Source organism: Hyperolius riggenbachi, chromosome 7 (assembly GCF_040937935.1).
Source record: "Hyperolius riggenbachi isolate aHypRig1 chromosome 7, aHypRig1.pri, whole genome shotgun sequence".
In the NCBI taxonomy this organism is placed as follows: Eukaryota; Metazoa; Chordata; class Amphibia; order Anura; family Hyperoliidae; genus Hyperolius; species Hyperolius riggenbachi.
Window position 1 is genome coordinate 119,073,987 of NC_090652.1, and position 26,300 is coordinate 119,100,286.

At 45.1% G+C, this 26,300-nt stretch overlaps 1 protein-coding gene across 1 annotated transcript in view; it reads left to right on the top strand.

Moving 5' to 3' along the window:
* Positions 1-4,812: 4,812 nt before the first annotated feature.
* Positions 4,813-26,300, top strand: part of BRI3 (brain protein I3) — a 46,149-nt gene continuing 24,661 nt past the window's right edge. Inside the window, exon 1 of the mRNA XM_068244574.1 lies at positions 4,813-5,078. Within this exon, the coding sequence (XP_068100675.1) occupies positions 4,922-5,078 (157 nt within the window). The 5' untranslated portion in view covers positions 4,813-4,921. The remainder of the gene's footprint in view (positions 5,079-26,300) is intronic.

Consider the following 26,300-nt stretch of genomic DNA (forward strand, 5'->3'; position numbering starts at 1 on the left):
TTACTGTATATATACATTATTTTTAATGACTATTATCTGAGAAATAGAACATTTTATCATATTTTCTATTTTAACCAGCTGAGCGGTCTGGACGAGCTCAGCTCGTCCAACACCGCCAGCGGCTGCCGCTCAGGCCCTGCTGGGCCGATTTTAATGAAATAAAAAGCAGCACACGCAGCCGGCACTTTGCCAGCCGCGTGTGCTGCCTGATCGCCGCCGCTCTGCGGCGATTCGCCGCGAGCAGCGGCGAAAGAGGGTCCCCCCAGCCGCCTGAGCCCAGCGTAGCCGGAACAAAAAGTTCCGGCCAGCGCTAAGGGCTGGATCGGAGGCGGCTGACGTCAGGACGTCGGCTGACGTCGATGACGTCACTCCGCTCGTCGCTATGGCGACGATATAAGCAAAACAAGGAAGGCCGCTCATTGCGGCCTTCCTTGTTTATTCTGGGCGCCGGAGGCGATCGGAAGATCGCCTCCGGAGCGCCCTCTAGTGGGCTTTCATGCAGCCAACTTTCAGTTGGCTGCATGAAATAGTTTTTTTTTTATTTAAAAAAAACCCTCCCGCAGCCACCCTGGCGATTTAATCAGAACGCCAGGGTGGTTAATTACAGTTACAAATTCATTAGGAGTCGGAGTCGGTGCATTTTTTCCCGACTCCGACTCCGACTCCAGGCACCCAAAATTGCCCGACTCCACGACTCCGACTCCACGACTCCGACTCCACAGCCCTGAAATATACACCAGGGCACTTCAAGCAAGAAAAGACATTTTAATTACAGAATACATTGTTTCTAGGAAGAAAAAAAGACAAAAGAAAAGAATGAGGAAGGATCTTATTAAATGTTGTTACTAAAGAACAGGAAAATACCTTATTGATTTTTAGGTTGTCAAAAGAGGAAGGGAAATAAACAGCACATATTACTTGGTAACAGGGATACAAAGTACTTGCAAATACAAACGAAAGAAGTAAAAAGAGTAGTAGAGGTGGCAACTGCCAAAGAAGAATAGATAATAGCGCCAAAGAAGAAAGAAGAGCAAGAAGAAGCGGTAACAGACCTATCCAAAAGAGAAGAGTTTAAATTGATATCATTTCTCCTTTTCAAATGTTAATATGAAGGAAACCCAATGATAATAAAAAGGACCAGTGTGTTTTGAATTCTAAAACTACATCTTTTGCTTATGATTTTTTAGTGGTAGGTATGGCAGGGGCATGACTAGAGGTGTGGCAAGAGATAGTCTTAAAAGTGTCCCACTTTCTCATCTCAAAAGGTTGGTAGGTATGACTACCTCTATATGTTGATAATGGTTACTATTCGTTGCTCATTCAGATGATCTTACGAAGCCAGCAACTTTCGAAAGCTAACTCTAGTACAAACTATGCTTTTACAAATAAAAAGAGTATTACATCGAGTTACTTAAATCACACCTGAATTGGACCAAAAGTGTACATTTTTACTTCTCTCAGGCTTCTTCTAGCCCCCGTAGTGTGTCTGGTCCCTCGGTGTTCTCCGGGGGCCCTCTGTTGTGCTGCTGCCCCCTCTGAAAGATCTGCGACTAGAACTCCAGAAGCAGTTACTGCACATGTATGGCCCCATCCACGCACCTTCCTGATCGAGGTCCCATCGCCAGAAGTGTTCTGTGCAAGCGTGGTTCTCAAAAGAATTGTACTGCTCATACAAAGAAGGCTCCAGTGGTGTAACAATAGGGGCTGCAAGGAATGCAGCCGCTTGGGGGAGGGGCCTGCCTGGGGCAGGAGAGGTTGCAGGGCATGAGGGGAGAGCATTGGCCACCCACAGTGGCGGGGAGGGGGGGCTAGTTCCCCCCCTTCCTCACCTTGGGCTCTCCTCTCAGCGCTCCTCCCTCCAGCATTAATCAGTGGCAGCAGTGGCGGGCAGGATTACAGACATACCTCCATGCGTTCCACCGATGGAGGTTCTTCTGTTTAAACGTCTAACACTACTCCCTGTTTAACTCCCCCCATGGGGCCCCCTGCGGCTTCTGCGCCCCCCTGCGGCTGCATCCCTTGCAGGGTCTATTGTTACTCCCCTGCGGGTAACGCCACCGCGTGTTAAACCTGACACGCGCAGTGTTACCAAGCACTACTATTTGGCTGCATGTCAATGCAGCTGGAAGGCACTTGTAGCCAGCCCAGCAGACAAATATATGTTAAAAAAACTGTCCGCGCACCTCCTTGATCGTGTTCCCATGGATGGTAGCGTTATGTGCAGGAGAAATTTCTGCTTACTGCGCAGGCACAGAACTCTCCTGGCTACAGGAGTGTGATGGAGGAGACATGGGACCCGCATGCAGCGTCAGGGCAGCCATCAGGGGGGTACAAGAGGGACTGTAGTATGGGGCCCAGGAGGGGTTTGGGGCCCAAACAGTGGCAGTGCCACTCAAGCCTCTGCTGGCAGTTACTTTACCCTGGCATAACAGGAGTTGTGTGGTCATCTCCCACTCCAACTTGTCTGGGCGACAGGCAAGTTGCTTTGACTCTACCACACAAACAGTGGCTCCGCCCCCACACAATCTACCTATTAGATTGTTATTTGGAGTGAGAGGGGGGGCCTGTAGGTCTGCCAAGTATGGGGCCCAGATAATTCTGATGGCGGCCCTGTGCAGCATTCAGGGTATGACACCAAGGGAACCAAGCAGCACGGGATGATGGCGAGGAACCAGGGGGCTTATAGCCAGCAGACAAATGAGCATTCAGCTGCTCGTGGAAAAGAGCCCTTAGCTACAAGACGTGTTAGTAGTAAATGAAGCGCTGTGCGACTTGAGTTTATGATACATAAACGTATAATAAAATAGAAAAGTAGAAGTGTTTTATAAGTCAGCATTGCCTCCAGGGGCGTAACAATAGACCCTGCAAGGGATGCCTCCGCAGGGGGGCCCAGACGCCACAGGGGGCCCGTGGGGGGAAAAGTTTGAGAGACTGACAGCTAAGGGCATGGAGAAAAAAAAATGTATTCTGCTCTCACAGCATTGTAATTATATTACATTATATTGACTGCATGTGTCCAGTACACAGATAAGGAATCACACACACTTTGGAATTTGTACACTGTCCTTGCTCCCTAGGGTTCATAAAAAACATCTGTCTCTCACTGCTGCAAAGTTCTAAAGACTTGACAAAGACTTTACAAACAAAGGAGTCACATTTTTCAAAAAAGTTGTAGACTTTCCCTTTTCAGCAAAAGGATTCCAAGATTCTTATCACATGGGCTAATGACTTTATGGCCTCTGAATACTTTTACAACTCAATGGAGTGGAGATTGATGTTTTTCAGTTGCTGCTGTTCATTGAGAGCTTGTGACATTCTGAATGTTTTGCCAAAGTTACATTGATACTATATCTTATGTTCAACATGTCATTGTTGTTCCTCCATATAGCATGTGCTCTCATGTAGTAAAATAATACAGCTGTGTGTATGTATGTACTGGGAGCAGAGCTGCAACGAGGGACTTGTCGGCTGCAAGGGGCTGGAGGAAGCCCTGGGTAAGTAGATCTGGGGGAAGCATAGATTGCCTGACGTTTCCTTTAAGTCTAAGTGTTTTTATCTGCATGGGAAAAACACATTGGTCCTCAGTTTTCCTGTGCAGAAAGTGAGAGGGGTGGGGGCCCCATGCAAAGTTTTGCGGGGGGGCACCATCCAAAGTTTCACAGGGGGGCCCAGTGATGTCTAGTTACGCCCCTGATTGCCTCCCTCCATGTTTATTTATTTACAAGGTGTACACTAGTATGGGTTGAGCATTTCCTTATTTTAGCACTTTTAGCACTGTACTTTGCTTTATTATCAAACATAGGAGCTCTTCTTCGAAAAAAATTAAATAAATAAATCTGTGTGTACACATAAATGACAGTCCATTGTCACTTTGATCCCAGGCTGACAAGCTGTAACCCTTCTCGTGCTGTTTGACAAGTGACATCAAGTGACATCAGGCTACAGCTGCCCGCTGCGCCTTTAAGAGAAGCTTTCTGCCTAGGCGAGTCATGCAGCAGTGCTCGGTCACATGACCTGAGTCTTGTGACTGGTGGCGGCTCGGAGCACATTACTGGTAGAGATGGGAAGTTCGGATCTTTTCAATGATCCGGATGATTCGAATCGGATCATTGAAGAGATCCGGATCTTTGATCCGAATCTCGGATCATTTTACTACCGGAAGCATTCGGGGGTGAAATGAACAGCAGGGCAGGTCTGTGGACAGGAGAAGGGGAGGGAGTGGACACAGAGAGAAGGGGAGAAGATACAGAGGGCAGGGAGTGGACAGAGATGGGAGGAGGGACGAGCAGAGAGCAGAAATGTTTGCACGTAATACCCACATGCTGAAGTCATATGCTTTACATGTATTTCACCTATATGCTCATCTGTACACTTTGAAAGAAAAGGTCGCACAGTGAAAGAAAGCATTCCCAGAAGATAAGTGCAGCTGTTCAGTGCCGAGTGCAGGAGGATTATATTGCCTTTCAATCACACTGTCTGCAAAGTTACTGAGCTGTGCTGAGCCAAAAGCTTCCCATGTGATCACTGTGTACAACTAAGGAACAGCCAGCCTATAATGGGCAGCACGTTATAGCCAGTATGTGTGCTCTACACATATCTGGCAGTGGCACCCATGTCCACTCTCTCTTATCTACCTGTCTCCCTGCAAGGCTGCCTCCCATCCAACAGAGCGATCCCTGCTTCCAGGACCCCGCTGCCCGCTGAGAGGGGGCGTGTCGCTCCTGGCCCCGCCCCTTTTGCGATCCGAATCGTTCATTTTGATGATTCGGATGATCGACTCATAAAAAAGATTCGGATCAAAGATCCGAATCGTTCATGATCCGGACAACACTAATTACTGGGAGGAGGAGGAACACCTGGCGGTGCGCTGCTCTGTCCACTGCACCGATCAGCCAGGACAACAGTCATCAGTGCACCCAGCATGGATAACAAGCCTCTGCTCCAGGACCGACCCCCAGCGTACAGCCCCGCCGCGCAGCCGGGATATGAGTACGGGCACCCACCGCCTCCCAACTACGGAGCGATCCCTGGAGCCCAGACTGATCCCAGCTACCCTTACCCCTATCCCGCCGCCACGGGTGCGTATCTGCCGCTATTGACATCATAGCTGTATGCAGTACACAGGGGGAGAACAAGCGGAAGTCATGTATGTGTGGGGATTGGTATGTGTGTCTGAGTATGTTTATATATACATACATACATACATACATACATACATACATACATACATACATACATACATACATACATACATACTATTATCCAGACATCTAGGTTATCAGGAAGCTACATGAATATTAATCCTATTAATTTACATATGCAAGTGTCTCTCTCATATATCTCAGTATCCTATAAAATTGGCAAGTGTCCCTGCATCCCATGTCCCCGCTTTTGTGGTACTGCGCATGTGCTGCACTGACAGCCGTTGGGACAGGACTTGCTAGGGGGCCGGGCGCAGGGCTGGGCCGAGGCAGAGGCCGGAGAGGCTCCAGCCTCAGGGCGCAGTGTAGGAGGGGGCGAACAATTCATTCAGCTGTCATTCCCAATTGTGTTTGAAGCAGAAAGAAATAAGAAAAGGGGTTACATGGTGGTGACTGCAAGCCAGATAACTAGAGATGAAGGTGTTGGGGAGGTTGGGGGCCCTGGGGCACCTATTAGTCTAATAGCAATCAGTGTGTGAGGGCTGGGGTGGGAGGAATGGAGGGGCGCACTTTGCTGTCTCAGCTTTGGGTGCTGAAGGACCTTGTCCCGCCTCTGGCCGGGCGTGTGTATGTGCGCTGACATGCGGCGGTAACAGACCTAGAGCATGTTTTTAAACGGGGCTTAGGTCGACTAGTATATGATAACAACATTGAGGGAACGTGGTGGCGTCATAGTGGATAGCACCTATGCTGCCTCAAAGCAGGTGTTTTCAACGCTTGCTAGCTGCCGCGCAGCGCTGGATATTAACGCTGCAATAGCTTCAGCTCCGCAGCCGCATGCATGTAATTCAGCTACCGCCAATAGCTGGACCCTGAATTATACCAGGCTAGGTAAACATTACCCTACTTTGCCACGCGCAGGGATATCAGTCTCTTGGCTTCTCCCTGTGCCCAGCTGACCATTGCCAGGACAATATGAATGCCTCTTGCCTTGCAGCTTTGGGTCCCCAGTATGAATCACATGGAGTTTGTATGATCTCCCCATGTCTGTGAGGGTTTCATCCTGGCACTCCAGTTTCCTCGCACTATATAAAAATATATATATAAAAATATACAGATACGTTAATTGGCTTCCTCCTGAATTGGCCCTAGACTATGATGGTCATATTACTATGGTAGGGATTACATTGTGAAAATTTTTTTTTTTTTGTTCAATAATATGTCCTGTAAAGTGCTGCAGAAGATGTTGGTGCTATATAAATACTAATTCATAATATATATTTTCTGAGAGCTTTGTGATTTGAAAACTCTTGCTAATGTAATGCTATGGGTGTGATCCCACTTCAGCGATGCGACTGTATAAAAATCCCCCAAAGCAGTGCATTAGCAAGAGCTTTTTCAAATCACTAGCGATCAGAAATCGCTCCTAGTGGGTTTCTGGCCTTATTCAGATTTGGGAAAGACTGGAAACTGACAACTTGATGAATTAATCAAGTTGTCAGTTAATCATTCCCTCACAGATATGATTACCGCTGTGCTAAAGAGATGAAAGCAAAATTGAACTGGGAAGTCTAATTTCAGGTCACATCTGTAGTTGTCAAGATACAGGATCTTCTAAAAAAATTAGCATATTGTGATAGTTTATTATTTTCTGTAATGTACTGATAAACATTAGACTTTCATATATTTTTTTGATTCACACACACCCAACTGAAGTAGTTCAAGCCTTTTATTGTTTTAATATTGATGATTTTGGCATACAGGAGGCCCAGGATGCTTCGATAGCGGCCTTAAGCTCATCCAGAGTGTTGGGTCTTGCGTCTCAACTTTCTCTTCACAATATCCCACAGATTCTCTATGGGGTTCAGGTCAGGAGAGTTGGCAGGCCAATTGAGCACAGTAATACCATGGTCAGTAAACCATTTACCAGTGGTTTTGGCACTGTGAGCAGGTGCCAGGTCATGCTGAAAAATGAAATCTTCATCTCCATAAAGCTTTTCAGCAGATGGAAGCATGAAGTGCTCCAAAATCTCCTGATAGCTAGCTGCATTGACCCTGCCCTTGATAAAACACAGTGGACCAACACCAGCAGCTGACATGGCACCCTAGACCATCACTGACTGTGGGTACTTGACACTGGACTTCAGGCATTTTGGCATTTCCCTCTCCCCAGTCTTCCTCCAGACTTTGGCACCTTGATTTCCGAATGACATGTAAAAGTTGCTTTCATCTGAAAAAAGTACTTTGGACCACTGAGCAACAGTCCAGTGCTGCTTCTCTGTAGCCCAGGTCAGGTGCCTCTGCCGCTGTTTCTGGTTCAAAAGTGGGTTTATGCTTCCATCTGCTGAAAAGCTTTATGGAAATGAAGATTTCATTTTTCAGCACGACCTGGCACCTGCTCACAGTGCCAAAACCACTGGTAAATGGTTTACTGACCATGGTATTACTGTGCTCAATTGGCCTGCCAACTCTCCTGACCTGAACACCATAGAGAATCTGTGGGATATTGTGAAGAGAAAGTTGAGACGCAAGACCCAACACTCTGGATGAGCTTAAGGCCGCTATCGAAGCATCCTGGGCCTCCATAACATCTGAGCAGTGCCACGGGCTGATTGCCTCCATGCCACGCCGCATTGAAGCAGTCATTTCTGCAAAAGGATTCCCCACCAAGTATTGAGTGCATAACTGAACATAATTATTTGAAGGTTGACTTTTTTTTTTGTTTTTGTTTTAAAAACACTTTTTTCTTTTATTGGTCGGATGAAATATGCTAATTTTTTGAGATAGGAATTTTGGGTTTATTATGAGCTGTATGCCAAAATCATCAATATCATTATAACAATAAAAGGCTTGAACTACTTCAGTTGTGTGTAATGAATCTAAAATATATGAAAGTCTAATGTTTATCAGTACATTACAGAAAATAATGAACTTCATCACCATATGCTATTTTTTTTTTTTTTTTAGAAGATCCTGTATATTGCCTGATGACTGCTTTAAGGGTGTACGTAACTGAAAATAATGGCCACTTACTTACCTGGGGCTTTTCCCAAATCCCTGAAGTCCTTCTGGTCCCTATGCTGTCATTCCACCCTGCTCCTTTCCTCCGCTGTCCCCCCCCCCCCTTTGTAAGCTAGGTGAATCACCGGCCACTGCATATGCGTGACACTGACTGCGCACCTCCTTGGTCGTGTTCCTGTGGCTGGGAGCATTCCTATTTTTTTTTTATTATTATTATTATTATTATTATTATTATTATTATTATTATTATTATTATTATTATTGTCTTGGTTTTTAGGTGTGTGTGTGTGTGTGTGTGTGTGTGTGTGTGTTCCCCCCCCCCCCCCCCAATTTAAGATTCATACACACTCTTCTCAATTTGTGTTGCCTAGTGTGATCAAACCTGATTCTGTGTTTGACATTGTGGGGCCCCAGTGTGGTACAGATGCATCTCTAGGAAATGGCTAAGCAACATGTCCAGTGTCTGTGAAGAAAGGAGGAGGCATGACAGTGTCAGGAATAATGCATTTGCTTCCGCAGGTGGGGAAAGGGCAGGGAAAATGGACTCTACCTTCGGTTGTCGCTTAGGGCCCTTTTCCACCTGCAATCGCTAGCGTTCACGCTGAACGCTAGCGATTGCTGAATCGCAAAACCGGCGATTCCCCCGACGTTTGCGGCCGCGATTTTGCTATGCTATGCACTGCATAGCAAAATCGCGGCAATTATCGCTCCGCCGCGCGTTCGCGTTCCCGACAAAAGCGAATCGCGGTAGTGGAAATGACCTACCGCGATTCCTATGTTAAAAAGCAAACCGTAGCGATTGTAAAATCGCTAGCTGTTTGCGGTTTTGCGATTCAGCCAGCGCAAACGCGCTGGTGGAAAAGGGCCCTTAAAGATCTGGTATGCTAGATCATTAAGCAACCTTGGCAAACCTTGGGGCCACATGTACTCATGTTAGTTTTGTGGCAGAGAAATGTCCCTAATTGGCTGACATGTTATGACTTAGAGTGTACTGTTTAACTTCCCACTGAGGTGAGGGATTCCCAGGGTGCAGAGTCTAAGTGAACACGAATCTTCACCAGAGCGTCCTGCAAGGGTCGATGGACTTTGCTGCCTAGTGCCCACCAGGTTGCACACCCAGGTCACCCAAAGAGAGGGTTGGAGAACGGGGAACACTGCAATGTGGAGATCAGAAAACTGGGCAAGGTATCGAAGGATCAGACGGGAGACTTAGTCAACAGGTCGGGGCAGGCTGAGTACAATCGTAGATGTTGAGACGGGCCAGAGGTCGGAGCAGGCTGAAGACCATCGTAATCCAATAAACAAGCCAGGGTCAAACACAGGAGTCGATCAGAATAAAGGAGGGCCAGAACACGAGGCTACAGGCTAACCAAGCTAAAGCAAACTAACAGCAATGGCCGCCTGGAGAACACTGGCTTCTATACAGTCTAGAGGACCTTTGGCGCTAACTTTCGTAATTTGCGCATGCCCAGTCACGGACTTTCGCAAACCAACCACCTTCTGCACAGACGCGAACGGACCTACGTGTGAACGCGGAAACCCGTTACAGAGGCCCGCCGCCAAAGTCCGCGTGCACATGTACGGAAGTACACCATGTGTCGTCACGTGTCAGAACAATAATAAAAGAGCATGACGTTGCCAGCGCATGCCCTTACGACCCGGAAGACATGCTGAACGGCGGTAAGTATGACACTTGTCCCTAATTGGTCGACACTAGCCTATGTCATGAATGGGGCTTTAGATATAAAGAGCAAGTTGATTATACTACAATGCAATCACCTCTTGCTGTCTACTTCTTCATTAAAAGGTCTAAAATATGTAAAGTGTGCTCACATGTTCTTTTAAAGAGAATCTGTATTGTTAAAATCGCTCAAAAGTAAACATACCAGTGCGTTAGGGGACATCTCCTATCACCCTCTGTCACAATTTCACCGCTCCCCGCCGCATTAAAAGTGGTTAAAAACTGTTTTAAAAAGTTTGTTTGTAAACAAACAAAATGGCCACCAAAACAGGAAGTAGGTTGATGTATAGTATGTCCACACATAGAAAATACATCCATACATAAGCAGGCTGTATACAGCATTCCTTTTGAATCTCAAGAGATCATTTGTGTGTTTCTTTCCCCCATGCACTGAAGTTTCAGGCTGCTCTTTTCTTCCTGCAAACAGCTTTACCCTTGTTTGTAATTTGTCAGTATGTGAAATCCCAGCCAGCTCAGAGGACGATTTATCCAGCTGATTAGAGCAGCTTCTCTCTTCTCTCTTATCTAAATAACACACAGGCAGTGTGCATAGAGGGGCCAGAAAGGGTGAGTTCATAGCAGAACCACAACACTGAAGAACTTGGCAGCCTTCCAGACACAGGCCGACAAGTCTGACAGGGGAAAGATACATTGATTTATTACAGAGACTGTCATAGTAGAAAGTGCTGCAGTTAGCCAGAACACATTAGAATAGCTTTTGGAACATGTAGGATGATAAAAAACAGGATGCAATTTTTGTTACGGAGTCTCTTTAAAGCTCTGTACTTATGCAAGTCCGATGTTGTCTGAAATGAACGAGAAACGACTTGCTGTTTAAATATCACTGAGGGACAAAAAGAGCCACATGGGTGTAAAAAGACATCATCAAACCACAGTCATCATCCATGTAGATCAATCCAATCTGGCAGATCTGTTTGGACGATAATCTTACTTGGTATGGAACACAGATATTGGATGATATCTGCATATTTGTGGACCCTCTATTGGGATAACTGTTTTCAAACATGCCATGTTGCTTCCAGATGTTGTTAAATTTGTCACAGTGGCCTCAATTCACGGAGCTTTATCAAACACTTTATAAAACGTTTGATAATTTACCACATGGGTAAAATCTAATTTTGAATTCACTAAGGTATTATATATTTGTTGAACATTTTATCGGTAAAAGTTCAATAAATTTATAACACCTTAGTGAATTCAAAATTAGATTTTACCCATGAGGTAAATTATCAAACGTTTTATAAAGTGTTTGATAAAGCTCCGTGAATTGAGGCCATTGTCATCTGTGACCATTTGTCTTCTAATGACTGCGGGCTACCATGTGTACAGAGTTTAAAGGGAACACAAGGTAAGACACATGGAGGCTGACATATTTATTTTTTATATATATATATATATATTACTACTTTTTTGAAAAATGCACATTGCTTGGCTGTCCTGCTTATCCACTGCCTGTAATAATTTTAGCCATAGACCCTGACCAAGCATGCAGATCAGATGTTTCTGGATTAGCTGCATGCTTGTTTCAGGTGATGGATCCAGACACTACTGTAGCCTGAGTGATTGGCAGTACTGACAGACAACTGGTATTGTTTAAAGCAGCCTCCATATCCCCCTACCTCGGGTTCCTTTTTAAGAGTGGGACCAGCTAAGGACTTATCATGACCAGTTGGAGAACCTTTGAAAGAAAAATTGCCCCCAAATTAATTTGCACTTGGCAACCAGGAATTTTGAGTTACCGGTATATTATTGACATTACCCATTTATTCACAGATATTTCACCAGGCATGTCGTTGTACGTATTATGACGCCGGTGGGGGCAGGGTGAGCCGAATGACAGCTCCCCCTGCTGCCACTGAAATTCCCAGTGGCGTTCAATACAATTTCCCCTTACGAGTTGTAGCAGCTTGAAGGGAGGTGTAATTTGGGGCCTGTAATTTGCCGTATCCCCAAAGTACTCTTGCGTGGGGGTACGTAGCATAGCATTAGTGTTATGACCGTGCCCAGCTTCAGCGCCAGGCTCTGAAATGACCTGCTTCGACCTGTCCTGTTCCCTTCTTGTCTGTCTTTAGTAAGGGTTTGGGTTGTGAGCTATGGGGGGCAGCTAGACATGAACAGTTCAGTGCTTTCCAAAAAGCTCCATAGAAAATGTGGTTTCAGATGCAGGGAAAAAAAACCCAGATAGCCTACAGCAAAAAAATCACACAACACTGGCTATTTCCAAATTGTACAAAGTTCAGCTTCCGTGGATGACGCACACACATAAACAAAAAACGTACATGAAAAACATTTGTTACCGCAATGATGTGTGTTCCCTACCTAAAGGTAAGTTCACACTGAATTTGTTAGGGCTGTGGAGTCGGTACTAAAATCTTCTGACTCTTCAGTTTATGAAACCACCGACTCCAACTCAGACTCTGGGTACCCAAAATAGCTCAGACAATTCGACTCTGAGTCCTTAGTTTAATACTTAGCAGTCGGATGATTTTGTACTAAATCCACAGCCTTTGTGGATTTAGTACAAAATCATCCGACTGCTCAGTTTATGAAATCTCCGACTACAACTCCGGGTACCCAAAATTACTCTGACTCTCCGACTCCACAGCCCTGGAATTTTGTTGTGAAACCCATGTGGCACACCACAACGGAACAAAACATTTGTCTATTCTAGTAACACATGCAAGGCACGGAACTTTGTCGCCAGTCATTTGTAATGTGCGCATTCTCCAGTGGCGCACAGCTCTCCTCCCGTTATTACAACGTAACTTGACGCACTACGGTGACAATGCGCTGACTTGAATGGGTCCGTTGTGGCAGCATTGTAACCTGTTACTATGCGATTTTTAACTTGCCTTATAAAGCGTTGCAACATGCATAGTGTGAAATCCTCCTTTTTTAAAAAGATTCCTTATAAAATTAACATTCTACCTATCCTCAGATAAAGTTTATAATCGCTTGCTGGGTCTTTTTGTTCTCACTAACTGAGCCCCTTGTCTGCCAGCTTCTGGAGTGTAGCTCCACCCCCTTTCAGGAGATTGCCAAGTCACACTGTCACATATTAAAGGCCAGTATACACACTAGACCAAATTTGTCTGAGACAGCTGCTATGCAACACGCCGGATCATCCCGCCCAAACACTGCTCTGTTGCCTTGTTTTCTTACGTGCTTTGCTCCCTCCATCGTGCGCCTAATCTACAAAATGTTGCCCGAGGGGTTGTACCCCAATCCCTAATAATTTAACGGTGGTGGCAAAGAGGAATTGTCACACGGCTGTCATGAGTACAGCGCTGCCTTAGATTGCTATTGGACGGCAGTTTCCCCATCTAACAGGCTCCTAGCGGCGATCACTGCTGGGAGGCTGATGACGGAGCTGAGCTCTGTCATTCAAGTGGGGATGCGTGCATGATCCCCTGCAATCTCCGCCCCTAGCACTTCACACCAATTGGCGTGAAGTGGTCCTGGGGCTGCTGTTCCGCTCACGCCAATCGGTGTGCATGCAGCACTCCATGCATACTGGCTCTACATACTCAAGCACTCTTATTGGCCTGAGGAAGCGGGCTTAGAACAGTGAAACGCGTTGCCTGTGCAAAAATAATTTTTTTTTTTTATTATTTATTTATATTTTTTTTTTCTATGAGCATGTCCTTATTGAGGTAAGCCACCTCATTTATCGTTTTTACTGTTATTAACTCAGTTTTATAAACCCCTGGGTGCTTCTTTACCTTCATTGTTATCTCCAGGGTGACTGAAAGTCCCATGATGGCTTTTCATATATCACCCCAGCAATTCTGTAAGTATGTACATTAAAAAAAAAAAAAAAAAACACCCACCTTCTCTACCTGTCTGTATTTGTTTAGAAGAAGTAGCTTTTGGTTGTAATTCTATTGCAGAGCCTAGTATGTAAGGTTGGAGGGTGGTGGGCCACTATCTCAACTTTGGATACATGTTTTAATAGTTATCTGATATGTTCACTTCCTTTTTAAAAGTGAGAAGTTATGACTACTATTTACCAAATCTAATTTTGTTCCTTCTTCCCTTTTTTTTTTTTTTTTTTTTTTTTCTTCTTCTCTGAGTTGTTACCAGATTGTAATCTGTTGTCATGTGAACTTTGTCTCCAGTCATACGGTTATTACAGAGCTCACACTGTCTAAAAAGACAGCTGATGTTGTGTTTTCTTTGTACAGAGTAGAGGTTATTTTCAGGAAGTATGATCTTGGTTTGCTGCCTACAAGCATTGCACTACTAGTTATTAGTAGGTTAGTGCCAGTCTAGTTTAGAAGACCCAGCAGGAACCCACATAGGGAAATGCCAGCTAACGTGATTAGGTGGACAGCATCCTCTTGAACTCCTAGGTTTCAGATGGGTTGTAGTAAACCACGCCCACACTAATTGGCCAGACATGATGCTTTGTGCTGGAGTGTGCTGTGATTGGAGAACTGTTCCTTATGTTTCCTGCTGGTTCCCCTAAACCAGGCTAGCGTCTGCAGGTCTGCATGCATTGTGTGCCAGGGGCTATTAGCCATTCCAGTGCTAGTCCTGCTTTATGAAGATGTGGATATTTGGTATAAAATGACTTTGCAGTGTGTTGGTAAGTTTCTGTAATTGGGCTTCTAGGATCCCCATAGGTCATATTGCTGTGCCTGCACTGCTGGCTAGTACAGAGCTGCCCAATCCCAATGCAGTTTGGAGCAGGCAAAAGATGTTAATGTCTTGAGAGAGAAATGGGAGCAATCCTGAACATTTCTGTTCTGCTTTCAACAGGATTACTTGGAACAGACTTAGTAGTTCAGATGTTCTGAATCTTCTTTGCATTCTTGTTCCTGGTGACTGACTCTAAAGCTTAGGGACAAAGGATCAGCAGTACATGCAACCTCAGATGGAAGACCTGTTCTGTAGGGATGGCAATGCTATGGAGAAGCATGTGATCAGTTTGTAAGGCTATGATTTGCTGGTCATGATCATGTGTTAAACCAGGAAGTCAGCACAGCAAATCAGAACTGATCACATGCTTCTCCATGAGTTCTCCTTCGCATTGCCATCCCAACCATTCTGGCTGTTACCAGAAATGTCTCATGAGACACACTTAAAAACTGAAAGAGATTCAAAGTTTGTTACAATTCTGCTTTAAATGGTCTGTGCCCCTGACTTCCTGTCAGTATGGATTAGATTGTTAGCTTCTTATAGACAGGTGGTGGCTTTACTCTGTAAAGGACTGTGGAATATGTCAGTGCTGTATAAATGCATCATAATGTGACAAGTGGGGTGACTGATTATATTGGGCACCAGCGCTTGGCTATTGTACAGCCGGTAGCAGGGGTTCAGCTTTTATAGACAGTAGCTGAGATTCGCCTAGATAGCACAATATCTGTACTCTGTGCCCAAGTGACTGAGCACCTGTACAATGCATACTCGAGTTCTACCCCTTCCCCACTGTAGCCAAGATTGGGTGAGAAAGTTTTCACTTTTGTGTTTATATAGTACTAACCTCTTCTGTAGCGTATTATTGATTTTTACAGTATAAAGTTTTACATAGTCATATTTCCTCAGAGGAGCTCACTCTCATGCTAACCTAATCCAGTAGTTTTGATTAATTATATACGTCATCAAAAGTTAGACCAAACTAACAATTTAAAGGTTAAAGAGAACCCGTACTGAGTAAAAATATTTAAAATAAACACAGGAGGTAACTTCAAATGAGCATTACATAGTTACCTTGCCATCAGTTCCTCTCAGAGGCTCACCATTTTCTTCTGACAATAATCCCTTCCAGTTCTGACAATATTTTGTCAGATGTAAAATATCAGTTGCTGTCAGTTATAGCTGAGAGGAAAACTGATGTACCAGGTAATGTCCATGTTTCTCTATGGCTCAAGTGGGCGATGTTACAGTTTAACTGTGTGCTGACCAGAAAGCTGTTATGGGTAATGGCCATTTTCAAAATGGAGGACGGAAAATTCCCTTGATCACAGTGAATAAACAGGACGCGGGACAGAAGAAAAACACTGAGGAGTAGACTACATGGAAGGTAAGTATGACTTGTGTATGCTTATTTTGACTTTTAATTTTCAGTACAGGTTTTCTTTAAAGAGAACCCGAGGTGGGTTTGAAGAATATTATCTGCATACAGAGGCTGGATCTGCCTATACAGCCCTGCCTCTGTTGCTATCCCAACCCCCCCCTAAGGTTCCCCTGCACTCTGCAATCCCTCATAAATCACAGCCACGCTGCTGACAAACAGCTTGTCAGAGCTGGCTGTGTTTATCTCTATAGTGTCAGTCTGCTGCTCTCCCCGCCTCCTGCAGAACTCCAGTCCCTGCCTGCATCCCTTCCCTCCTTGCTGATTGGAGGGAAGGGACGGGGGCAGGGACCGGAGCTATGCAGGAGGCGGGGGAGCAGCTGAGACTGACACTACAGATGTAAACACAGCCTCACAGCAAGGCTGTGATTTATGAGGGATTGCAGAGTGCAGGGGGACCTTAGGGGGGGTTTGGGATAGCAACAGAGGCTGGGCTGTATAGGCAGATCCAGCCTCTGTATGCAGATAACATTTTTTAAACACACCTTGGGTTCTCTTTAACATCAGTGTTAATGATTAACACCAACTGGATTGTATTTCAGTTTTTATGTATTTACATAGGTCTAACATCTTCTGCGTTGCAAAGGCCATAAAACAATACATGTCACTAAAGGTACCCATACAGCTACCGATTTGGCGGACGCCGGCAACTCTCGTGCACAGGATGTGATTGTGCAACCCCGCCAGCACAAAACTACACTCTCTAAAGACAACTCAGTTCTATACTTTGGTCAGGAGCAATTTTCATTGGCTCCTGACCCCTTGATCCCTGTGAGCCAAGCCCAGGGATTAGGAAGTAGAGAATTAAAAAGAAAAGGCTCTGGTCCTAAAGGGGCCAACGCCCATGGTCCCAAATGAGTTAAAGGGGAACTTCAGCCTAAACAAACATACTGTCATCAAGTTACATTAGTTATGTTAATTAGAATAGATAGGTAATATAATCTCTTACCCACCCTCTTTTAAAAGAACAGGCAAATGTTTGTGATTCATGCGGGCTGCCATCTTTGTCATGGGGGCAGCCATCTTTTTGGTTGAAAGGAGGTGACAAGGAGCAGGAGAGACAGTTCCAACTGTCCTGTGTCCTGATCACCCCTCCCAGCTGCACACGCTAGGCTTCAAATGTCAAATTCAAAATGTAAAAAAAAAAAATTGCACCAAAACAGCAGAACGAGAACATCAGAAATCCCATCATGCTTTGCACAGCATCAGGGGAAAAAAGCCCGGGCAGTTTTCTTCTGTGCAGCTAAAAATGAGGCTTGTATAAGAGCAGGGGTCTCAAACTCAATTTACCTGGGGGCCGCAGGAGGCAAAGTCAGGATGAGGCTGGGCCGCATAAGGATATCAATCAGCAGCTCCAACCCCCCCCCCCCCCCCCCCCCCCCCCTGGGTCCCTTTCATTGATTTTTATTTCAAAATCAAATTCACACTGAAGCAAACTATTTTGCCTATTTTACCTTATAGTTCGCTTCAGTGCTCCCATTAGAAGTAATCTGCCGCGTCCCCGCCGCAAAACGAGGGCTGCAGAGCCCCCAAATCGCCCAGGGGGGCAATCCACTGGCATTTCCTGGAAGGGGCAGAGCTTTCAGCTTCAGCTCTGCCCCTCCTGACGTCGATCGCGGCGCATCGCCACCTCTGCCCGCCCCTCTCACTCTTCCTTCACAGAGAGGGGGCGGGCGATTGACGTCAGAAGGGGCAGAGTTGAAGCTGAAAGCTCTGCCCCTTCCAGGAAATGCCGGCGGATTGCCCCCCGGGCGATTTGGGGGCTCTGCAGCCCTCGTTTAGCGGCAGGGATGCGGCGGATTACTTGGGAGCACTGAAGTGAACTATAAGCTTTTGCTGGCGGGGGCCACAAAATATTGTATCGAGGGCCGCAAATGGGCCGCGGAGAAACAGTTCTGATGCTGTGAAACTGTTAAAGAAACACCAAGCCTATTCAGTGCTGCTGAGTCGATTTTTAGTCCGGAGGTTCACTTTAAGCATATACAGCATTTAGCCTCAGACCATGGTTAGTACTCAGTAAAGTTAGTAAACAAAGCACACAACATGTTGGAAAAAAAACTGACAAATGCATCGTCCAAATCTTCTGATATAAACTATACAAGTCATGAGTCCACACTACAAATGCTACCCCAGGATAGGAAGATTGGTTTTAGCCTATAAGTGCAGCTGTGCTTTGCTAATAGAATTCTAGTAACTTATACTCTATACAGGCTTCAATTGACAAAGGAGTACTGCATTCGGTAATACAAAAAAATGATTTTACTGATCATTTAGGAAAATTTAAATTCATATAAGCTGAAATTACAGAGCCGTTAGGTAAATTGCCAATCTGTGTGGTAAATACATCAGCACATGTCAGTAAATGGCAATTCATAAAGATTAGAACATGCGGTAAACTTAGTCCAGTAACCTGTTCGGTAGTCACCGCCATTTCTGATGTGTCTGTGGTAGCTCATGACTGACGGAGAGGGGTAGCCCATGACTGACAGAAGCAGAGAGCCAATAGGAACAGCCTAATGGAAATGACTAATACCGCACCACATGCAACTTTCTCCTGCAAGTTTCTCTAATACGCTCCAATTCCTTCTAGGGAGGGTCGAGCTTCTCTACCCCCCAGGCAGCGGAGGAGAAAGGTGGTGCAAGAGATTTCCCATGCAACCCTTCAGACGTTTAACCCGTTACATTCCAGTCTGAAGATGCAGAGGAGTTAGTGAGGAAATCATCTAAGCATGGCCTTTCTTATTTTTCTTGGAAGTCCATCTAAACTCTGGCCATTAAATACAATGTTAACCTGCCTGGCGTTCTATTAAGATCGCCAGGGAGGCTGCGGGAGGGTTTTTTTTTTTTTGTAATAAAAAAAAAAAAACTATTTCATGCAGCCAACTGAAAGTTGGCTGCATGAAAGCCCACTAGAGGGCGCTCCGGAGGCGTTCTTCCGATCGCCTCCGGCGGCCAGAAGTAACACGGAAGGCCGCAATGAGCGGCCTTCTGTGTTTCGCTTACCTCGTCGCCATGGCGACGAGCGGAGTGACGTCATGGACGTCAGCCGACGTCCTGACGTCAGCCGCCTCAGATCCAGCCCTTAGCGCTGGCCGGAACTTTTTGTTCCGGCTACGCTGGGCTCAGGCGGCTGGGGGGACCCTCTTTCGCCGCTGCATGTGGCAGATCGCCGCACTGCAGCGGCGATCAGGCAGCACACGCGGCTGGCAAAGTGCCGGCTGCGTGTGCTGCTTTTTATTTGAGCCAGATCGGCCCAGCAGGGCCTGTGCGGCAGGCTCCGGCGGTACTGGACGAGCTGAGCTCGTCCAGACCGCTCAGCAGGTTAATGTAGACTCTGTGTTCTCCCAAGGCTCTTTTTGCCAGGTGCTCCACCCGGCTAAATTTTAGTGAGCGCGCGGCTGTTGTTAGCTCGCTTCCCTATCCTCCTATGCTTTTAAGCAGAGTTGCGCCGACCCTGTATTTTCCCCCCTCACACCCCACTCGGCTACTTTTTTCATGCCACCCAGCTGGGAAAAATTTCTGGGGAGAACACTCAGGGCTGGTGCACACTGAACGGCTTTTTCAGCGTTTCTGCAGCCGCTTGCGGCTACGGATTCGCTTGGTCAATGTATCTCAATGGGGTGGTGCACACCAGAGCAGGAGGCGTTTTGCAGAAACGAAAAATGCCGGGGTGAGGCATTTTTTGGATTGCGGGTGCGTTTCTGCCTCAATGTTAAGTATAGGAAAAACGCAAACCGCTCTGAAAAACGGCACTTCAGAGCGGTTTTGCAGGCGTTTTTGTTACAGAAGCTGTTCAGTAACAGCTTTACTGTAACAATATATGAAATCTACTATACTGAAAACCGCAGCAGCAATCCGCAAAACGCTAGCAAAACGCCATAGAAAAATAAAAAAAAGCGTTTCAAAATCTGCTAGCATTTTGCGGATCTGCTAGCGGTTTTTGGTGTGCACCGGGCCTGAGACAGCACATTATTCAGAGGGAGAAGAACATACATGAACATATAACGGGTTTCAGGCATGCCTTTTTTTGCTATTGTTACGCCATCATTACCAAACAGGTCTTTGTGAATTGAAGTCATGATTATCTGTAAATTACCGAACTTCTACCACACCTTTTAAAAATCTTGATGAATTGCCCAAAAAGTCTAAAATACTGAATGTGGTATTTTACCAACCTGATTTTCTTTTTTCATCATTTATTTTAATTTTTTTTTGTAACAACAAACAGCCCTTTGTGAATTGAAGCCAATGTGTAAAGTTTGAAGCAAATCTGGGAAAAAATCTTAAAGGACAGGTCCGAGGGGGGGGGGGGGGGGCAGAGATATGCCCAGGGCTTCCTCCAGCCCCGGGCAGCTGATCTGTCCCTCGCCGCAGCTCCGGTGTCCGTGGGTCCCTTCTGTTGCAGATGCCGACCTTGCAAGACTGGCATATTTTGCACCTGCGTGCGGCCGCACCGCTTACGATCATGTGGCCTGGAGCATTCTGCACAGGCACAGAACACTTCCGAGCACTAGAGAGTGGCGCTGACATGCTCTCGTGCAGCTGCAGAAGATGGCGAGTTCAACATCTGCAACGGAGGGCACACCAAAGCTGCAGCAAGGAACATATTGGCTGCCAGGGGCTGGAGGAGGCCCCAGGTAAGTAGTTTTTGTTTTGTTTTTTTCCTCGGATGTTTCCTTTAACCATTTCAGCCCATGGGGATTTTTCACCTTATGCATCAGAGCAATTTTCACCTCCCATTAATTCACTAATAACTATCACTACTTATCACAATTTATTGATCTATTTTCTTTGGGTGGTACATTTTGCTAAGAAGAATTTTTTTATAAATGCATTTTAACAGGAATATTATGAAAAAATGGAAAAACATAATTTCTCCGTTTTCAGCCATTATAGCTTTAAAATAATACATGCTACCATAATTAAAACTTATGTATTTTATTTGCCCGTTTGTCTCACTTATTACACCATTTAAATTTTGTCCCTATCACAATGTATGGCGCCAATATTTTATTTGGAAATAAAGGTGCATTTTTTTCAGTTTTGCATCCGTCACTATTAACAAGCTTATAATTTAAAAAATTTTCGTAGTATACACCCTTCACATGCATATTGAAAAAGTTCAGACCCTTAGGTAACTATTTTTTTTTTTTCATTAAAAATTTATATTTGGGTAATTTTTTTTTGGTATTAGGAAATGGTTAATTTTTAATGTTATATGTGTAAATTGGCATGAAAAATGTATGTAGATGTAATTTTACTATTTGGCCACAAGATGGCCATCTTGAGGTTTTTTTTCCTTGTGCTTCTCGCTAACCGAAAGCACAAGGATGACGGGGAAACGGGGATATATTATTTATTAATCTGCGGTCTCTGATTTGAAACCGTCGGTTTTTCTGCTGGCAACTTAGATCGGTGAACGGGAACCATGTTCCCGTACACTGATCCCAGTGCTACCGGGGAGAGCATGGGGCACGCCCGCACCGAACCGCGCCTCTGCAGCAGAGCAGCCGCCTGGACGTGAGGATCACGTCCGGGCGGCTGAAATCGTTAAGGGATCCTAGCCCTTATTCAATACACTTTTTTGAAGAAAAAAAAAAAAGTTTTTCTCATATGATAATATTTTCAATAAAATACCCCTAGGAAAATACCCCTTGTTTTTGTTTTTGGTTTTGTTTTGTAAAGTGTTGAATATGTATTAAGAACTCAAGGTGAAACAGGACAAATGAAATGCATACTTAGAAGAGGGAAGCATCTGGATCCTATAGGGCAGTGTTTCCCCCAACCCGGTTCTCAAGGCCCACCAAGAGTACATGTTTTGCAGGAAACCACAACCATGCATCGGTGGGGCAATGAGTGTTGCAGCAGAGCTGATTAACTACCCCTCTGGGTTTATACAAAACGTGCACTGTTGGTGGGTGTTGAGGACAGGGTTGGGGAACACTGCAGAAGCTTCCAAGGTCCGCCTTGACCTGAAACAAGCATACAGCTCATCTAGTCAGGAAACTCTAATCTGCATGCTTGGCGAGGGTCTATGTGCAGAGGATCAGCAGGATAGCCAGGCAACTGGTATTGGTTAAAAGGAAATAAATATGGCAGCCTCCCTCTCACACTTCAGGTTCCCTTTAAGTATCTGCTTTGCGTGCACAATGTTTATTAGGCTAATATTTAACTCAAATATTTAACTTAAATGTTTGCTCAGTGGTAATAAAAGGAAATATAAACTTCAGTTCATTATTCTTTTGCATTTATTTAAAGGGGTTCTTTCGCGAAAAAAGTAGGCAGTTAAATGTGACAGATGACAGGTTTTGGGCCAGTCCATCTTTTTAAGGGGGATTCTCAGGCAGGGAACACACTACATGCGTTTCTGCACGTTTTGCCGCGAACGGCAAAACGCGCACGATTTTAGAGGCTATTGAAAATAATAGCCTAGCTCGGGAAACGCTGCGCCGCATGCGTTTGTGCGCGTTTGCGTTCGCGTTTTTTTCCGCGTTTTGTAGCCGCACAGTTTTCTGCTTTTTTCCGCACATTGCATGACACTACATGCCATGCAAACGCAGAAACGCACGCGGAAAAACGCACGCGTTAGACGCGACCGCAAAACCCGACGGAAACCTGGGAAACGCAGGGGAAAACGGCCCTGCAAGTGTGTTCCCTGCCTCAGGGCTTTTTTTGTTTTCAACAGCATTTCCTAAACAGCAGTTTAACTGCCAAAATAGCAAGATACCAGCCAGCCTCCCTAATCACTTGCACACTATTATGTCAGTTAGATTTTGCAACTGTTGTTCAGGAAATGCTGTTGAAAACAAAGAAAGACCTGAGAATCCTCCTTAAAAGGATGGACTGGCCCAAAACCTGTCATCTGTCACATTTTTTAACTGCCTACTTTTTTTCATGAAAGAACCCCTTTAAGATTGACACATTTTCTGCAGCCCTTTACAGGAGTATGTTCAGCAATTTGCATCAGTAACTGGTCTGCAGAGGTGCTTAGTCAAATGTCTTGAGTGGTATTGTAGGCAATTGTCTGTTATCTGGAATTTGGGTAGAGTGTAGTTACACTCAAGGGATAAGTGAATTATTATTATTTTTTTTTTTTTTTTTCCTAGCCTGCAGAATTTTATTAAAGAGAACCCGATGTGGGTTCTAAGAATGCTATCAGCACACAGAGGCTGGGTCTGCATATAATGCCCAGCCTCTGTTGCTATACTGCTCGCCCCCCCGGTCTCACACAGCGTGTCACAATCGGCTGTTTACCTTTGGCAGTGTCAATCTCGCCGCTCCCCGCCTGCGTCCCTTTCCTCCCTGCTGATTGGATTGTGTGCTGATAGCATTCTTAGAACCCACCTCGGGTTCTCTTTAAAGCATGAACATCACTTGGCAATGTGGATTTTGGTGGGTGTACAGTTATTTTAAAGGAGAATTGTTATAAATGATCTAGGTTGTTTGGGATCCTTCAGTGAACAAACCAATATTAACCATAATTCTAACTCCTGTTCTACTGCCCTCAAATAGGCCCTGGGCATGATTCAGTTGCACGTATAACAAGTGGTAAACAGATGTGTACGAAACTTGCGTACTTGGAAATACCAGATCCAGGCTTCAAGTGAACCACCATCTGTACTCCTAAACACTCATCTGCTCTCCTCTTGTGCACAGTTTCTTTTCAACGCATGCTTTCAGCTGGGTGAGGCATATTAAATGCAAAATTGAGTGCAATGTGGTGGGGGGGATGGATCCGTATGTAGAGTATGACCAGGAGGTAATATGTTAGTTTTGCACCTTGCAAAAAAAAAAAAATCACATACACTAAAGGGAAGGTTCCACCTTCCTCGGGTCCCCCATTGTTGCTTGTGTACCCCCAAAAATTACTGGCAAGGGCTTTTCAGTAATCAAATACTTGAGGGAAACCTGTAGATCCTCCAGAGGCTTCCCATGCTGTCCTCTGCCCTTGCCCGGGATGGTACAGCTGGTTAGGGCCACACTCCAAGCGCGAGTACAGTCATGCCATGCAGAGCTGCTCTTGAATGAGAGGCTCCAGCGCAGGCGTGGCTGCAGCACAGCTGTACTTGTGCCTGAAGAGGAGTGCGGGCCATTAAGCTGGAGGCTCTTGGGCAGTGGCGGAAGCGTGGGAAGCCTCTGGAGGATCCAACGGTCTCCATCTGTAGGAAGTTTCCGCTAATGTTTGCTTAAAGTGCCTTTTACACCACAAGTCAATGGGTGACACAGCAAGTGTGAATAACGGTGCATGCATGCACCGACAGGAATCCCAGTGATGAACTTCCTTCCCAGCAGGCAGTGTCACTAGCTGGGGGGGGGGGGGGCAATGCATATGCGGCAAACAGGTGATATTTTTTTTAATTTTTATTTTTTTATGTTTTGACATGAAAATTATGGTGAAATTATAGCAAACTGTAGTTTAGCAGACTTTTTTCACTCTTGTCTTGTTCAGTCATCTCCAGAGGAGGTTTTGACTTTCGTAGTTTCTATTCTCCTTCAATGCTAGAATCTGCCCTGTGTGTGTACAGAGGATATTTGTGGAAAAACTAGACTTGTTTGTCCTGAGAGTGGGCGAGGTTCCTGAAGAAAGTGAGTCACCTGACCGCTGAAGAAAGGGCGCTTATTTGTCCGTATTGCAAGCCAAGTATGCCCTGGATGTGACAATTTGTAAAAGACATAATATGACATATTTTGTATGTGGAGTGTCTGTGATGAGGAAGCCAGAAAATAAGTGGAGGAATGAAACCCTTGTTCTCAAAAGTATCTACAGGCATGAAATTCCAGTGCCTGGGTCGGGTGATATTCTCACTTTTGTCTGCAAAAACTGCCAGCTGAGTGCAGCCAGGGAAGGGGGTTCAATTTTCTAGTGAATGATCATAGTTTTGATAAGATCATTCCGTTTCGAAAAAAAAAAAAAAAGCTTGTACTCCACTAAAGCATCTAACTTGGGATCATGACTGGTGGAGATATAACATCTGTGAAGAAGCAGGGCTGTGGAGTCGGAGTCGGAGTCGTGGAGTCGGGCAATTTTGGGTGCCTGGAGTCGGAGTCGGGGAAAAATGCACCGACTCCGACTCCGACTCCTAATGAATTTGTAACTGTAATTAAAATAGAAAATATGATAAAATGTTTTATTTCTCAGATAAGTCATTAAAAATAATGTATATATACAGTAATAGCTGTGCTTAGTCTACAAAAATGAAATAAACCAATCAAAATTAGTTACTTGTGCTGCTTCAATAAAGCAGTCCCCATATTTTTAAAGTCAGATATACATATCTGATTGTGACTGTATATATGATGTGTACACAGGAATCTCTTATATATACTAAATAACATCTATGCTGTAAGAATAAAGCCTGATGTGTAGCTGTGTCACTAATAGAGATGGTCAACGAGATGGAAATAATTCTGCATTGATGCTGATTTATGCAAATGTATGCACTCCCTTTGCTGATGAAATCAAATAATTTGATATGTTATTAAAATTTGGTTTGGTGACTACAAATTAAAGGGAAACTGAGACGGATGAAAAGTAAAGTTTTATACATACCTGGGGCTTCCTCCAGCCCCCTTCAGGCTAATCAGTCCCTCACTGTCTTCCACCACCCGGATCTTCTGCTATGAGTCCTGGTAATTCAGCCAGTCAGCGCTGTCCGGCCGCATGCCGCTCCCACAGCCAGGAACATTCTGTACCTGCGCAATAGTGCTGCACAGGTGTAGTATGCTCCTGGCGGCGGAGTGTGTGCATGCGCACTACGCCTCACTGGCTCAAGTACCTGGACTCATAGCAGAAGATCCAGGTGGTGGAGGAGGACAACGAGGGACTGATTATCCTGAAGGCGGCTGGAGGAAGCCCCAGGTATGTATAAAACTTTAATTTCATCTGTCTCAGGTTTACTTTGTTACACAGTAGTACTATACTCTGCATATGCACTCCCCACAGAGCTGCAGGGAATCCACTGAGAATGCTGTGCACATTGAACACAGAGGTGTTGTCTGTTTACAATCTCCTCATTCCCCTGCAGAGTACCTGCACATCATTCTTACATGTACCCACACTTACATTGCCTAGGGCCTGATAGATGTTCTTTGTTCCGGTTTGTACCTTTTACAAGTACTCTTACCAAGGACTAGTTTTAGTCTAAAGGGAATAAATATAGTAGTCTACATATCCTTCTCACTTCAGTTGTCTTGTAAAATTCCTAAGCGTTGGCAGTTAAGAGACGAATTTCATGTTACATACTTTTAATCAACAAAATTGTAATATGCAAATTAGAGGAGTCGGAGTCGTGGAGTCGGA